The sequence below is a fragment of the Temnothorax longispinosus genome, chromosome 3 (genome assembly GCF_030848805.1).
Source record: "Temnothorax longispinosus isolate EJ_2023e chromosome 3, Tlon_JGU_v1, whole genome shotgun sequence".
Lineage (NCBI taxonomy): Eukaryota > Metazoa > Arthropoda > Insecta > Hymenoptera > Formicidae > Temnothorax > Temnothorax longispinosus.
Genome location: NC_092360.1, coordinates 16437557 through 16451306, shown reverse-complemented (window position 1 = coordinate 16451306; position 13750 = coordinate 16437557). Strand labels below are relative to the sequence as shown.

General features: G+C 43.1%; 1 protein-coding gene across 1 annotated transcript; it reads right to left on the bottom strand.

Annotated features, from left to right (window-relative positions):
* Window positions 1-12783: 12783 nt before the first annotated feature.
* LOC139810049 (histone-lysine N-methyltransferase SETMAR-like) lies at window positions 12784-13473 on the bottom strand. Its single transcript, XM_071773387.1, has one exon. It carries the CDS (start codon window positions 13471-13473, stop codon window positions 12784-12786), a length of 690 nt encoding a protein of 229 aa, XP_071629488.1.
* Between the last annotated feature and the right edge of the window lie 277 nt (window positions 13474-13750).

The following is a 13750-nucleotide window of genomic DNA, read 5'->3' as shown; positions in this document are numbered from 1 at the left end:
TCAATAGCTAGTAGGTCGTACGTAGTTTTCGGTATTACAAATATATTTTTACGGTCGTGTACCGGCAGGGGGTTTATTCTTATAATTTCGTACTTTGGATATGTGACAATAGGGAAGGTCAGGATTGTGTATACGTTGGGGTTATCGTAGTAAGCATTTATTTCCATAAACTCCTGAATTTTATTCCAATTTTCGGTTTGTATTTTAAAAGGAAAGTGAGCTCCTTGGGATAGGTGAGTTGTCGCTTCTCTCAATTCGGTTATAAAATTTTCGAGGGGAAGTAGTCGTACGAGTATTATTTCGCTCTTAGAGTAGGTGAGGTACGCTAAAACGTCTTCTACATCGTTTATTAATTTGTTCATTATCGCAGTTATTGCTAACAGGTGTTCATCTATTTCCTCGCGGTGCGCTAAATTCGACACTCGTTCCTGTACTAGTCTGGTTACATTCGCTAGCAGGTTTTCGTTTTTGTTAATAGCTTGCTCTAGCGCTTCCATGTGTCCTAACGTCGCGTTTATAATTTTAATCTGACTTTTCGCCGCGTGTCGCATGACATTTTGTTGGTTTTGCATTAATTCTAACTGTTCTTGTATGTGTTTCTCATCGTCGGCGTCCATCGTTCCAAATAATGTTTTACTTATGGTTCCTATCGCGTCTAACAGTCCGCGTCGGCTCGTCGGTACTTTGTAAATAGTTTGCAGTCGTATTATCAGTTGCGTCAGTTTCGTATTGTCGTCCTCGGTTATGCGGAGTATGTTATTACCTATGACTCGGTTATCGTCCTTTACGCTATCGCATAAATTTTTTATTCGTCCGAGGTAATGTTGGAGCTGGTGGTATCTTATTGCAAACGCCGCTACCTCGATTCGGATAGCCAATTTCCATGTATTTTTTTGTAGTTGCATTGTCCCGATTTTCTCAAAATAAATTCCTGGTTCGTCGCTAAATGACGTCACCTCGTACGGGGGCATCGGTTCGGATGACATTTCGCCCGCTAGGTGAAAGACGATGATCGGTGTCCTGTAACGGGAATACTATTTTGGACTTGGTATTATTTTTCGTCGCATTTTCTGCTGACTATGTCTGTCCACGGATTTCTACTTTTATTGCTTTACGAGTCGCTTCAGTCAGTCTGTCACCGGTCTCGTCAATTTTTCAATTTTTTCCATATGCCCCCGCTTGAATATGTGCCGGTTCGGGCTGGCGCTGTGGACCCGAGTGAGATTCGGGTTGGTGAGGAGGCTGAGGAGGCTGGTGGTCCGGCTTTGGTGGTTCCCGACAGGTCGGGGGTTCCGGATCTTGTTCACGCTCGAGTGCGTTACGATGTCGGTATGCGTGAATTCTTGGTGGGGCATGATCAACGTACGCCGCCTGATGTCATGGTCTTATTTTTGACGCTGGTTGCGCTTCGTTCCCGTATGCTGGCTGATCTGGGGCGTGGTACCCCTCGCCATGATTAGTTGTAAGTTTCGTTTATTTTTATTACTGCTATCCTTATGCTACGTCTTTTGCATATGCTTCCTCTCTCTGCCTTTTTAATTTTCAATAAAGCTTTCAATAATTAGCGTGGACGCGTAGCGTTATCCGTTTTATCTCTCTTTCTCTTTTTTTTTCGAATTCCGTTTTTGTTTGATAGTCCTGTCGCCTCGTGTCCCCCGCCGTGGTTAATGTAAGTTTTGCTGACGCCTGTCCGTGTCAGATTTCCTTTCTTAATTTTTCTGCTTAATTTTGCGTCAGTTGGCTGCTACCTTCGAGCAGTGTTTGGTGCATTTTATTTGCTGCTTTTTACTATGCGGTGCTTTCGGTGTACGCAACATTTTACACCCTCTTTCTGCGATGCTTGTCAGCGCGAGTATTGGAGGAGGGCATTTCGGGCAGCGGCTGCTGCGGATCGCGAGGCGAGGGAGAGCGAGAGGGACGAGGCGCGTCCATCGCCCCTCCTCCTTATGATGAGGTGGCCCGCCCTGGCACTGTGGTGCCCTTCTCCCCGTTGCGGGTGACGCTACACTCCGCAACAGGACAGAGGGACGTGGTCCTGGTTCGTCCTCGTCGGGAGTAAATCTTACTACTATATGTATGCTATATATATTTTTTTTTCTACTGCTTACTTTTCTGTTGCGCGTGAGCCTTATTCCTCGATGAACGCTTTTAGCCTATTTGCATGTACGCGTATCGTCTTGCGTTTTACTTTAATGGTGTAGTTTACGTCGCTGTGTTTTTCCACGATCACGTACGGTTCTACCCATTGCGAATCGAGTTTTTTAGATCGTCCCCTTCGTACTGTTTCGTCGTGTAACAGTACCTTGTCTCCTATTTTGAATGTTTTCTTATTGCATTTTTTGTCGAATTGCTGCTTTGCTTTTTCTTTCTCTTCTTTGGTATGCTCTCTCGCGACTTGATTCGTGGCGCGTATTCGTTCTCGTAATTCTTTCGCGTAATCTTCGTACGAATATGTTAGTTTCGGGGGCCTTGTTAGGGCTGTCGGTAGGTTCGCTTGGTGTCCGTAGACAAGTTCGAACGGTGTGAGTCCTGTCGTCGTATGAGGCGTCGTATTATACGTGAACATTGCGTAGGGTATCCACTCATCCCAGTCGGTTTGGTATTGTTTGGTCCTTATTTATGTAATGTCTTAGGTACTCTGCCAGAGTACGATGCGATCTTTCCAGCGCTCCGTTACTCTCGGGATGATATGCTGTTGTCTGTATTTTTTCGATTTTCAGTAGCTTGCACATGTTCTTAAATATGTAAAATTTGTTCCTTGGTCCGTGAGAATTTTCTCCGGTATTCCGTGTTCTAGAACTACTTTTGTTACAAAGGCTTTTGCTACTGTATTTGCCTCCTGATTTTCTACGGGTATTGCTTTGCTAAACTTCGTTAGATTGTCTTGGAACGTGAGGAGGTATTTATTTCCGTTATTCGTGACTGTTAGTGGGCCTACTATGTCGAGCGCGCATTTTTCGAATGGTCGCTCGGGCGTATCTGTAATAGTCATTGGCATTTTCGTCTTCCTACTCAATTTGTTCTTCTGGCAGTACTCGCATTTATTTATGTAATCTTCTACATACGCCGTAATTCCACGCCAGCTGTGCTGTAATCGGATACGGTTTAGTGTTCGCGTGACTCCTTGATGCCCCCCCGTAGGCGAGTCATGATACTCGTAGAGTATTTGCCGCTTTTCCTCCTCCGAGTACTCTCTCGGGGAGTCGTCGTCCTGTTGCGTTACATTTATCGCTGATGTTTCGGCTATCGGATTTCGGCTCAATGCTTCATGCATCGGGATTTGGTGATATCCCGAGGCTAAATCTAGTACAGAAAAATATTTCGCATTGCCTAGCTGATCAAGTATGTCTGTAATATTTGGCATGGGGAAGGAGTCTCCCATGGTGAGATCGTTCATTTTTCTGAAGTCGATCACTACGCGAAATTTTATTCTGCCGAACGCGTCAGGTTTCTTGGCGACAACTACTATTGGCGCGTTCCACTGGCTTGTGCTCGGACGAATTATGCCGTCGTCCAGCATTTTCCGTATTTGTTTTCTCACTTCGGCCTTATGTTTCTCGGGTAACCGGTATGGCTTTACATTTACTGGCGCACTATCGGGTCGTGTATTTATTTCGTGTTTTATTGCTGTATAGTCCAGTCATTTGGTAGTTTTACCTGGAAAGTTTTCCGGGAGTTTTGAAAATTGGTAATTTTATATATTTCGATGTGCTCTTTCCGAATTTCAACTTTGCCACCTCGTATCTTTGCCGCTCGCGCCGCCATATTGGAAAAATGGCGCCTAAAAGCAGTTTTTTGACAATATCTCCTTTCCGACTCATTCCACGATAAAAACATTTAATATACAAAATAAAACTAGAGAAAATTTCCTACAATTTATGTAATAACCTTTTTTTTCGTAAAATTAATAGTTTTGGCATACGAGCGCCGCAAAGTGTAGTTCAACACGCGTTTTGGCCTAAAAACTCATTTCCACACCACCTTGAGGTAGAGTAAGCGGCGCGTTTTTTTTACCGTGGTATCCCCAGTAGGCCTAGTCCACATGCAATTCACTATTCTAAAATTTAGCGCATTCTTCTTCGCTTCGCTGTTCTTGATGGACCAGGTGTTGCGAGTTCATCGTCATTAGTACTGATCGAAACGTCACAGACCGAAATTTCTTCCACATCATCCGCGATGGGATTATCAGTTTCATCGCAATCCTCTTTGTTCTCGAATTCATCATACGTTTGCTCGAAAATAGTCTCCGTTTCTTCCTCTTCGTCGCTATCTTGTGATGGAACTTGCGAGTTAATTATCACAGGTACCACTACAATTCGTGCATATAACTGAGCACTTTAACCCAGCCTTTCTGCATTCACAGGCTTTTTGACATCTTTTTTGACATCTTTTTTATTTATTTATTTAGTGCTCCGTTATATGCACGAATTGTAGTGGTACCTGTGATAACTCACAAGTTCCATCACAAGATAGCGACGAAGAAGAAGAAACGGAGACTATTTTCGAGCAAACGTATGATAAAATCGAGAACGAAGAGGATTGCGATGAAAATGATAATCCCATCGCGGATGATGTGGAAGAAATTTCGGTCTGTGACGTTTTGATCAGTACTAATGACGATAAACTCGCAACACCTGGTCCATCAAGAACAGCGAAGCGAAGAAGAATGCGCTAAATTTTAGAATAGTGAATTGCATGTGGACTAGGCCTACTGGGGATACCACGGTAAAAAAAAACGCGCCGCTTACTCTACCTCAAGGTGGTGTGGAAATGAGTTTTTAAGCCAAAACGCGTGTTGAACTACACTTTACGGCGCTCGTACGCCAAAACTATTAATTTTACGGAAAAAAGGTTATTACATAAATTGTAGGAAATTTTCTCTAGTTTTATTTTGTATATAAATGTTTTTATCGTGGAATGAGTCGGAAAGGAGATATTGTCAAAAAACTGCTTTTAGGCGTCATTTTTCCAATATGGCGGCACGAGCGGCAAAGATACGAGGTGGCAAAGTTGAAATTCGGAAAGAGCACATCGAATATATAAAATTACCAATTTTCAAAACTCCCGGAAAACTTTCCAGGTAACCTCTTCTTTTACGACCAAATGACTGGACTAGTAGTGGCGCTTAGTTTATACCGTCTAGGTAAAAAACGTCATAAAATTCATCGCAAATTTTTTCTACTGCCTCTCGCTCTTCTGTGTTTAGGTGATCGAGCTGTACTTGGTCGCGCACTTTCTTTTGTCGCTCTGTGACAGTCTCGTATTCTTCATTCGCATGTAACGTGAGTACGCTCGCGGCGTCGTCCGCCGGCAGGTCTTCTAACGTTACGTGTGGAGGATCTCCACCGGCTTGTCCGTCACGTTCAATATGCTGACCGGGCAAGTAAATTCGACGGGTTTTACGAGGCAATGCCCGATGAAAACTCCGGGAGCAGGTTCACCGCTTTTCACTATGCCTACCCGGTTATGATCTGTGACGGCTTTTACAATGGTTTCACTGCGGGGAGGTAGCTTAATTTTTTGATACGGTCGTAGCTTGAAAATGGCTTTGCCTATTTTCAACTGTTTTGACGTGTTTGAGATATCGGCTTTATGTTTAGTTAGGAAGTCGTTTCCTAATATTCCTTCGTATTCGATGGGGAAGTCATCTTTTACTACGTACATTGTGTGACGTACTTTCTTTTTCCCGAGATCTACGGTCGCTTTTATTTTTCCTAGCGTGTGAATTTGGTGTCCTGTTACGCCGATTAATGCCAATTTCTCCTCTCGCACCATTGTTTTCCCTTTTAGGTTGCCTACTTTAATCAATGTCAGTGTTGCTCCGGAATCTAATAGAAGATTCATTTCTCCTCGTTCCGCTTCCTGTATAGGCAGTGTTATGATATCTAGCGGGCCCGTCTTGTGCTTCTCCGTTACCTGAGACACTCGGTATGTCTCGGCGGCGCGTGCCTTATTTCTTTTCGGCTTCTCTTCCTCCTCGCTACTGCTGTCGGAGGGTGCGTCCTCGCTAGATTCGCTCGCTTTGGTTTTTCTTACTGTGCCTATCGGTGCTTTTTTCGCACTTTCCTGTTTCGGTCGGCGCGGTCGCTCGGATTTCGGCCGTCCGTTTAACGACCAGCACTCGTCGCGCTTGTGCCCTGCTTTCTTGCAGTAGGTGCACTCGATTATGTTTATGCCACTCGGCTTATTCGCTCGCGGCAGCGAGAATTTATTAGCTTGCTGGCTCGTACGGCAATCTCGCCCGTAATGGCCGGTCTTCCCACATTTGCAGCATTTCACGGTCGCGTTTCCCGCATTTCGCGCGTTTCCCTGATTAAATCTATTTCTGTTTACCGCTTGTCCGTTCCGCGGGAAGGGGCCTCTAACTTTTTTCTCGGCACTGGCGCCGGTTATTGCCTCCTGTAGGCTTGGATATCGCTGTGCTTGGACCAGCATCTTGATATCATCATGCAGCCCGATTTGGAAGTTATGCAAAGCTTGCATTTTAATACTTTCCAATATCGCCTTTTGCTGCTCTTGCGAGTGCCCTTGGCCTTCTTCCATGGCTTCATACAGTTCTCTCGCGAGCTTCTCGATTCGACGCCCGAATTCCTGCGCGCTTTCTCCCGCTTTTTGTTTTAGCGAGTTGAGTTCTAGCTGCAGATGGGTCATGCCGCGCTTTCCGAGATATTCCGTTTCGAGTTCGCGTTTTAGCTGCTCGAAGTCGCGAATATCGCGCGTGTCGAAGTCGGTCATTGCCTTGCCCTTGAACTTTGTGCACAAGATTGCTTCTAGGAGCATGGTTTCGTCCGCGGGCTGTATATTCTTCATCGCGTAAGTGCTTGCATTAATAAATTCGCGAACGCGTTCTCGGGATTCTCCGTTCATTTCGGGAATCATGTTACGGGCTTCCTTTAGGCTGAAGAACCCGAGATGGTGCCCTGGCTGACTACGGACGTCGCTGTGCGTCCGTCCGTAGGTCACGTCCAGCGGGCCCTGGCTGATCCGTACGCGTCGTTCTCGCGCATCGGGGCGATCATATGTGGCGGATTCCACTCGGCTCACGCGTTCCTTTACCTCGCGGATTGCGCGCAGGACTTCTACAGAGCGCTCGAACTCTGCGGCCTCTGTACGGTCCATGCGTTCCTGCATGTCGCGCATCATGCGTAGGACATCGCTGAGCACGGAGCTTATTGCTCCTGGGCTTACTTGCGTCGGCTCGGGGGCTCGATTTTGGTCGCCTTCGGGCGGTTGCCCATTTTCCGTGGGTCTAAGCCGCTCTATTTCCGCGTTAATTTGCGCCGGGGATATGTCCTCTCGCGGCGCGATGGTCGCGGCAGCTCGTGGCTGGCTCATTCTGTCGGCCCGGGGGGTATAATCCTCTTCCTCGGGGTCGAATATATCGTTTTCGTATGACGTCAGGGAGAATTCTCCTCTCCCTGCGTTTTCGCTTTGAGTATCGGCCGAGGTGTCCGATCGTGCGTCACCGTCAGTCGGGGGCTGCCTGTGTGCGTTATCGTGTTCGTTGCCGCTTGTGTGGTCTATGCTATCTCGCGGGTTTCTGTTCGCGTCGCAAAGACTAGCGTCTAAGAATTGAAATTCGCGTTCCACGATGACGTTAGGATGTAGCTCGAGCACCGGCGGCTCGCGTCGTCGAGTTGCGCGTCTAAATTTCTTCGCACGAGATCTAGTTTGTCGTTCGCGAGTCGTGTGGCGCGAAAACGATTTCGGATACTATTTTCGATGGCTCGTTGCGCGCGCTCGCTTAACACGAATGACGCGTTGCTGACAGGGGGATGCCGGGACAAGTCGTCCAACATCTATTGACGCTTATACTTTAGCGCTCTGAAACGCAAAAATCTTTCGGCGCTTCGCGGTTGTATTGCCTGCAATCGCAAAAATTTCTCTCGCAATCCGGTGTTTGCTATCGCGGGGTACGCACGCAGAGATATAGCGTTTTCGTCGCGGCGCGTGCCGGTGTCGGCTTACAATGGAGTGTCGACTTACAGTACCGCCGCGTAGAGCATCGTGACCGCTTCCTGCCGCGTTGAGTCTGACAGGGCCGCTTCACTGCTTCTGCGTTGTCTGCTTCGCCGCGTCCCTGCTGCGCTGCTTCGCTGGCTCGCTGCGTCCCTGCGTCGCTGCGTCGGGCTGGCGAGTCCGTGCGGTAGGTCGGGGCCTCTCCGGTGTCGCTGATAACTCGCGGGGCTACTGCCGTCGTTTCACACACTCGGGATCCGGCTGGCTTTTCCTCTCCGGGATATTTTACCACCGTCTAACGATCCGTTCTCTTCGCAGGCGCAATCTGGCAGGACATCCTTCCGTCCGGTTGGCAGATCCCACCGCTGCCACCAATTGTTGTGCCGTACCTCTGATTCGAGGGGTCGGCACTGAGTTCTTTTGGATCCGCCGGGAGGAAGGAAGAATAACGTTGCCAGAGTTTTTGTCCAACAATATTTTAATAAAAGATCTTTTTAACTACACTAGTTTCGTTAATTTCGTTGCCCTGACTCGCGGGCGTTCACAATAGAATAGGTTACGTTGGTCGTGCGCGATTAGCCTTACGTTCTAGACTGCCCGCCGCTTCTCGGAAGGGCGGGCTTTTTATCTCTTCGCGTATTACTTCCGCGATGCTGACTTAGCTGTCAGCGCTTTTGCTTCCGGGTGAGCGACCTGGAAGCCGCTTGCGACACCCGGAATGCCACCTCAGGTGAGTTTGGCAATATTCGAGATGTGCGCTGACAGCTATGTGTCGCAATTCGGGCACGGCGACTTCCGCCTCACAACAAGGCCATATCACAGTTCACGTAGCGTGCTTCGAATAACAAGGGAGATTTGGCAACGTCGCAGCGACTGCACCCACGCGAAAAGTGTACAGCCAGTACAGCACCACAGTATGACAGCATCTCAAACTTAAGCACCTAACCTTTACGAGCGCTTACAGAGAAGTACTCGCTCTAGAATTATGTGAAATTGTGAAATAACCACGGTCATATGAGCAGAACAGTCAAGTTCCCAACGTTACCACATTTTCTTCCATGTATAAACCGCCAGAATTAAAGGAGCACTTACACGATATTTTTAATTATTTCTCGCTTCGACTAATATAGGTATGATATAAGCTCTAACGTCATCAAAATTCACGAAAATATTTTATGCATACTTAGAATCAATGAATTTGAAGATTTTCTCTTCATCTCGCAACTGACTAGAGAGTACCTGTAGAACCTCCTTAAGGCCCTTTTAGCGCGTCATGTCGCCATGTTTTATAGTAGCGGGTCAGACAAAGTTGATAAAACGTAGTCGTATATGCTTTGTCCGTTTGGAAGTAATCTCTCGATTTCGTTTAGCAAATGTAAAGAAAAAACAGGAAATAGCGTCGAGATCGTAACTCACTTGCCGATGGACAGCCGCTAATGCTCGGTTCTGATTTTAATCTTAAAAGCTACTCTAAATTTTTAAGAGGTTTCAGCGAAAAAGAGAAATCGTGGAGTCCACAGGACGTAACAGATATATCTGATGATAATGGAAAAATGATTGAATTATATTATCAGTTAAAATTAGAAGATAAAAATGTTACAGATAAATATTGAAAAGTTTAATTTTTAAAAAGTTTAATATTTTTTAATTAACAAGAAAAATTATTTTTTTAAATTAAATAATTACATATTTTTTATTAAGTTAATCAAAGAATTTGGTTTTAACATTTTTTTTATTAAGCGGTATCATAATTAATGTAGAGAATCTAAGCCAATTTTTAGTATTTTTTGAATTAAAAAAAAAACCTAAATTTGAAAGAGTTATAGCTTGCTAAAGTTTCTTTGATGACGGCAACTTCAAAAAGTATGACGTCATTTTTTATATAAGGTATGACGTAACAACACATTTTCGTGTACTATATTTTCTTCACTTTTGAAAATATTGCGAAAATTCAAAAAGTTTACAAAGAAAGTATGCCATGATCTATCAAACCGCTTAATAAAAAAAATTTATGTTAAAACCGAATTATAATATTTATGACAATGTTGAGAAAAAACTAGTCTGAACTAGTCTGAAGTAAATAAACTATTGCTATTACTCGACTATTATTGTACTCAGAGCTGTGTATAACTATGTACTAAGATATATAAATCATTTGTATATGATATATATGTACTAAGATATATAAATCATTCATGCAATAATTTTCTAATTTATTTAACTTACATTTATTGTTTTAAAAAAATTCCACACATATGATTAATTACAAAAATATTGAACAAAATACATAAAACCATATTCCATAAAGTACATTAATCAGACTTAGAGAAATTGTATTCGTCCCATTCGTCCGTCATTTTTAATAAATAATATATTTCAATCAACTTTTGGGATCGCTCAGCAGTTAGCTGATTTTGTAAATCAGAGTGAATGAAGGATCAATTAAAAAATACACGCTAAATTTGAGCTAAAAAGGCTGGAATTTTCATCAATTTCTATGCTAATCCACCAAAAAGAGAGTACGTTTTTTCAACTATAAACCTGCGGTAAGTTTGAGGAGATTTAATATTTTTGTTATTTAAGGACTTAAATATGCCTGTGCCATTAATGAACGCCTGCACATCAGGATGATCATGTGGATTTTCAATGTTCAATTCTTTACTGAGAAAATCGTAAACTTGACGTCAGTATTTTTCAAGGTGCATAAATTGTTTAGCTTTATAAACAGGATGTAGATAATTAGCTGCTAAAATTGCTGGTCTTAAAGCTTTTTCTAATCTATTTAGTAATATTTTCTCCTAATTAATATTATCTGTTGGTATGCTTAACTTGAACCATTCTTCGCAAGCATCTGCGATGCTGCTATTGGAACGTTGGCATTTATTTATTATCTCACACACAGGATAAAAAATTAACACGTAATCTTGAAGCCTCATCTCAAATTCGTTACTAGATAGAATTTCTGATATGTCAGTCTGAACAACGACTTTTCGATTTTTTACCAATTCACGCATAATTGATAAATTGCTTAAACAATTACGAAATGCATCAACAGGTTTCACAGGCAAAAACGATTTTTTCCCTCCTCCTTTCACGAGTTTTTTTTCTGGTTCTAACCATTTAAATTCTTTCAATAGTTGGTTGCATTTAGCAAATTCTCTCTATCGATTAAAGATTTTGCTAATAAATTAGCACTGTAGCTTGCACAAGTCAAATGCCAATGTTCCACGGATTTACTCATCAATATCATGGCAGAAGCATTGTCTGATACGATAGCATATATACGAATATTAAATCGATCTATTACTAGCCATTTCCGTAGCTTCTTCAACGACTTTTGCAGCTTCTGTTTCTCTGACATTAGTTAAATCTCATGAATTGAGATATATACTTTTGTCCATTACAGTATGTATGATACAGACAACCTGGTGAGTATTCGCAGCAGAGTTTTTCCAGCCATCAATTACTAGTACACCTTCCGTGCTTTGGTCTTTCCTGGTGAAAAAATATCAGAATTTTTCCTATTATTAATACGAATTCGAACGTTTTTCAGAAAAACTCAGATAAAATAAAAATAAAATATTTTTTGCTAATATATCTTTGTAGAAATTTAAACAAATATGAGAAAATCTGTGCAATTTATCAGAAATTTTCATACATACGTATACTAAAATATTCCGAAAGTCTTTATCCAATTTTTTCTAAAAGTATCTGAGAAATTTTATATATTAGGTTGGCCAATAAATCCGTGCGGTTTTTTACTTATAAATGTTCGATGATTATTTTTATAGAAGGTAATAACTTTTGTTCGAGAGCGCGCGGTAGTGCGAGACAGCGCGAGGTAGAAGACGACCACAAAAAAACAGCAAGTCCAGAAATACAGTACAATGAAACAAGGTCTATTTAATGTCTGAATATATACACTTATTTAACAGAAATCCGTGTGCGACAGCGCGCACTGAAGCTATCAGCGAAGCAAAGCGAATCGCGGGTGCGAAAGCAAGTGCGGATTGCAAGGCGAGAAGCGATACAAAGCGGTGTATTAGCGCCATTAGCGGTCGTATAGGTATACTAGGCGGGTGATCTGCGAGCGAAATCGATTCCGCGGCGCAGCGGTGGTTCTTTTATCACCTCCGGGGCGCAACTCCCTCCAAGCTAGTTACCGATAATTTCGCGAGGGTGATTGGCCACCGGCGACCTACGTCACCGTGCTTACGTCACGGTTTTCAAGTGACGACCCGAAGCGATCGTTACCTGTTTTCGCCTGCTTTGTTTATAGCATGGATCTTTCCGTTGTGTAAGCACAAATAAGTCGTTCGTACCGTTGAACAAAGCTTGACCTTATTGTTGATGACAATGTTAAAGAAGTTGCCAGAATGCTAATTCCGAAATTTCCATGCTATACTAAATGCTGAATATTACCGTGACAAATCTTATGCGGCGACGGTTTAAGCGAATATTAATTATCGCAAGCGTGCATGCGTTGACAAGCAGCCGAAAGCGGTTCGCGATGCCAATTACAGCGATCTCAAATAACTTTAATCAGTTATGTATTGGCCGTTGTTATCTACTATATTTTGCCATCTTTCGGGCAGCTTCATAATTCCTCGTTTAAAGAACTTCCTATATTTCTCGGCAAAAAACTGTTCCAAGTGTTGTTTGACAGCTTCCTCAGAAACGAGGTGCTTTCCATTCAAGGAATTTTGAAGGGAGCGGAACAGATGATAATCTGATGGTGCAATGTCTGGAGAATACGGAGAATGTGGTAAGACATCTCAGCCTAGCGCCAATATTTTTTGCCGGGTTTGTAGAGATGTGTGCGGCCTAGGCGTGGATCGCTGCATTTAATTTATCCAGCTGATTACAGTAAACATCTGAATTGATTGTTCTGTTCTTCGGAAGTAGCTCGTAATACACAACATTTTTCCAATCCCACCAAATTGAGAGCATAATCTTGCTCGGGTGAAGTCCTGCCTTCGAAGCGATTTGTAGCGGTTTGCTACGCTGCCCCCACAATTTTTTGCACGTGATGTTATTGTAGAAGATCCATTTTTCATCGCCAGTTACCATACGCTTCAGAAATGGATCGCTTTTCTCACGTTTTCCGAGTGAATCGCTGATGGAAATGCGTTGGATTAAATGAGCTTCTTTCAGTTCGTGTGGAACCCAAACATCGAGACGGCTAACGTATCCAAGTTGATGCAGATAATTTTCCACGCTCGATTTCGATATTAGGAGAACGTCTGCAATCTCCCGCGTCGTGTAGTGTGGATTGGAGTCGATCATCGCCTTCAAATTGTCGCTATCGATTTTATTTGGTCGGCCTGAGCATGGTTTGTCTTTGACGGAAAAATCTCCGCAACGAAATCTCGCAAACCACTTTTGGCATACGCGTTCTTTTACAGCATCTTCACCATATACTTCACAAATCTTTTTACAGGTTTGAACCGCGTTTTTGCCTTGTTTAAAATAAAAAAGCATAATATGCCGAAAATGCTCGTTCTGGTTATCCATTTTCAGATAACGCAAAACACGCAAGATACTCAAGCAATATTTACGTATATTTTTTAAGTACACGTTTAAATGTCATCGATCAATGACTACGGTTTCAAAACTTACCGACTGAAGATAAAGCTTAGCAGAGCGCCTTGACGCCATCTATCGAGAAAAACCGCACGGATTTATTGGCCAACCAAATATTTTTTCAGAATTTTTCATAAATCCTAATTCTTGCAAAATTTCCGAGAAAACATGAGAAATATGAGAAAATATGAAAAAATGAGAAATTTTT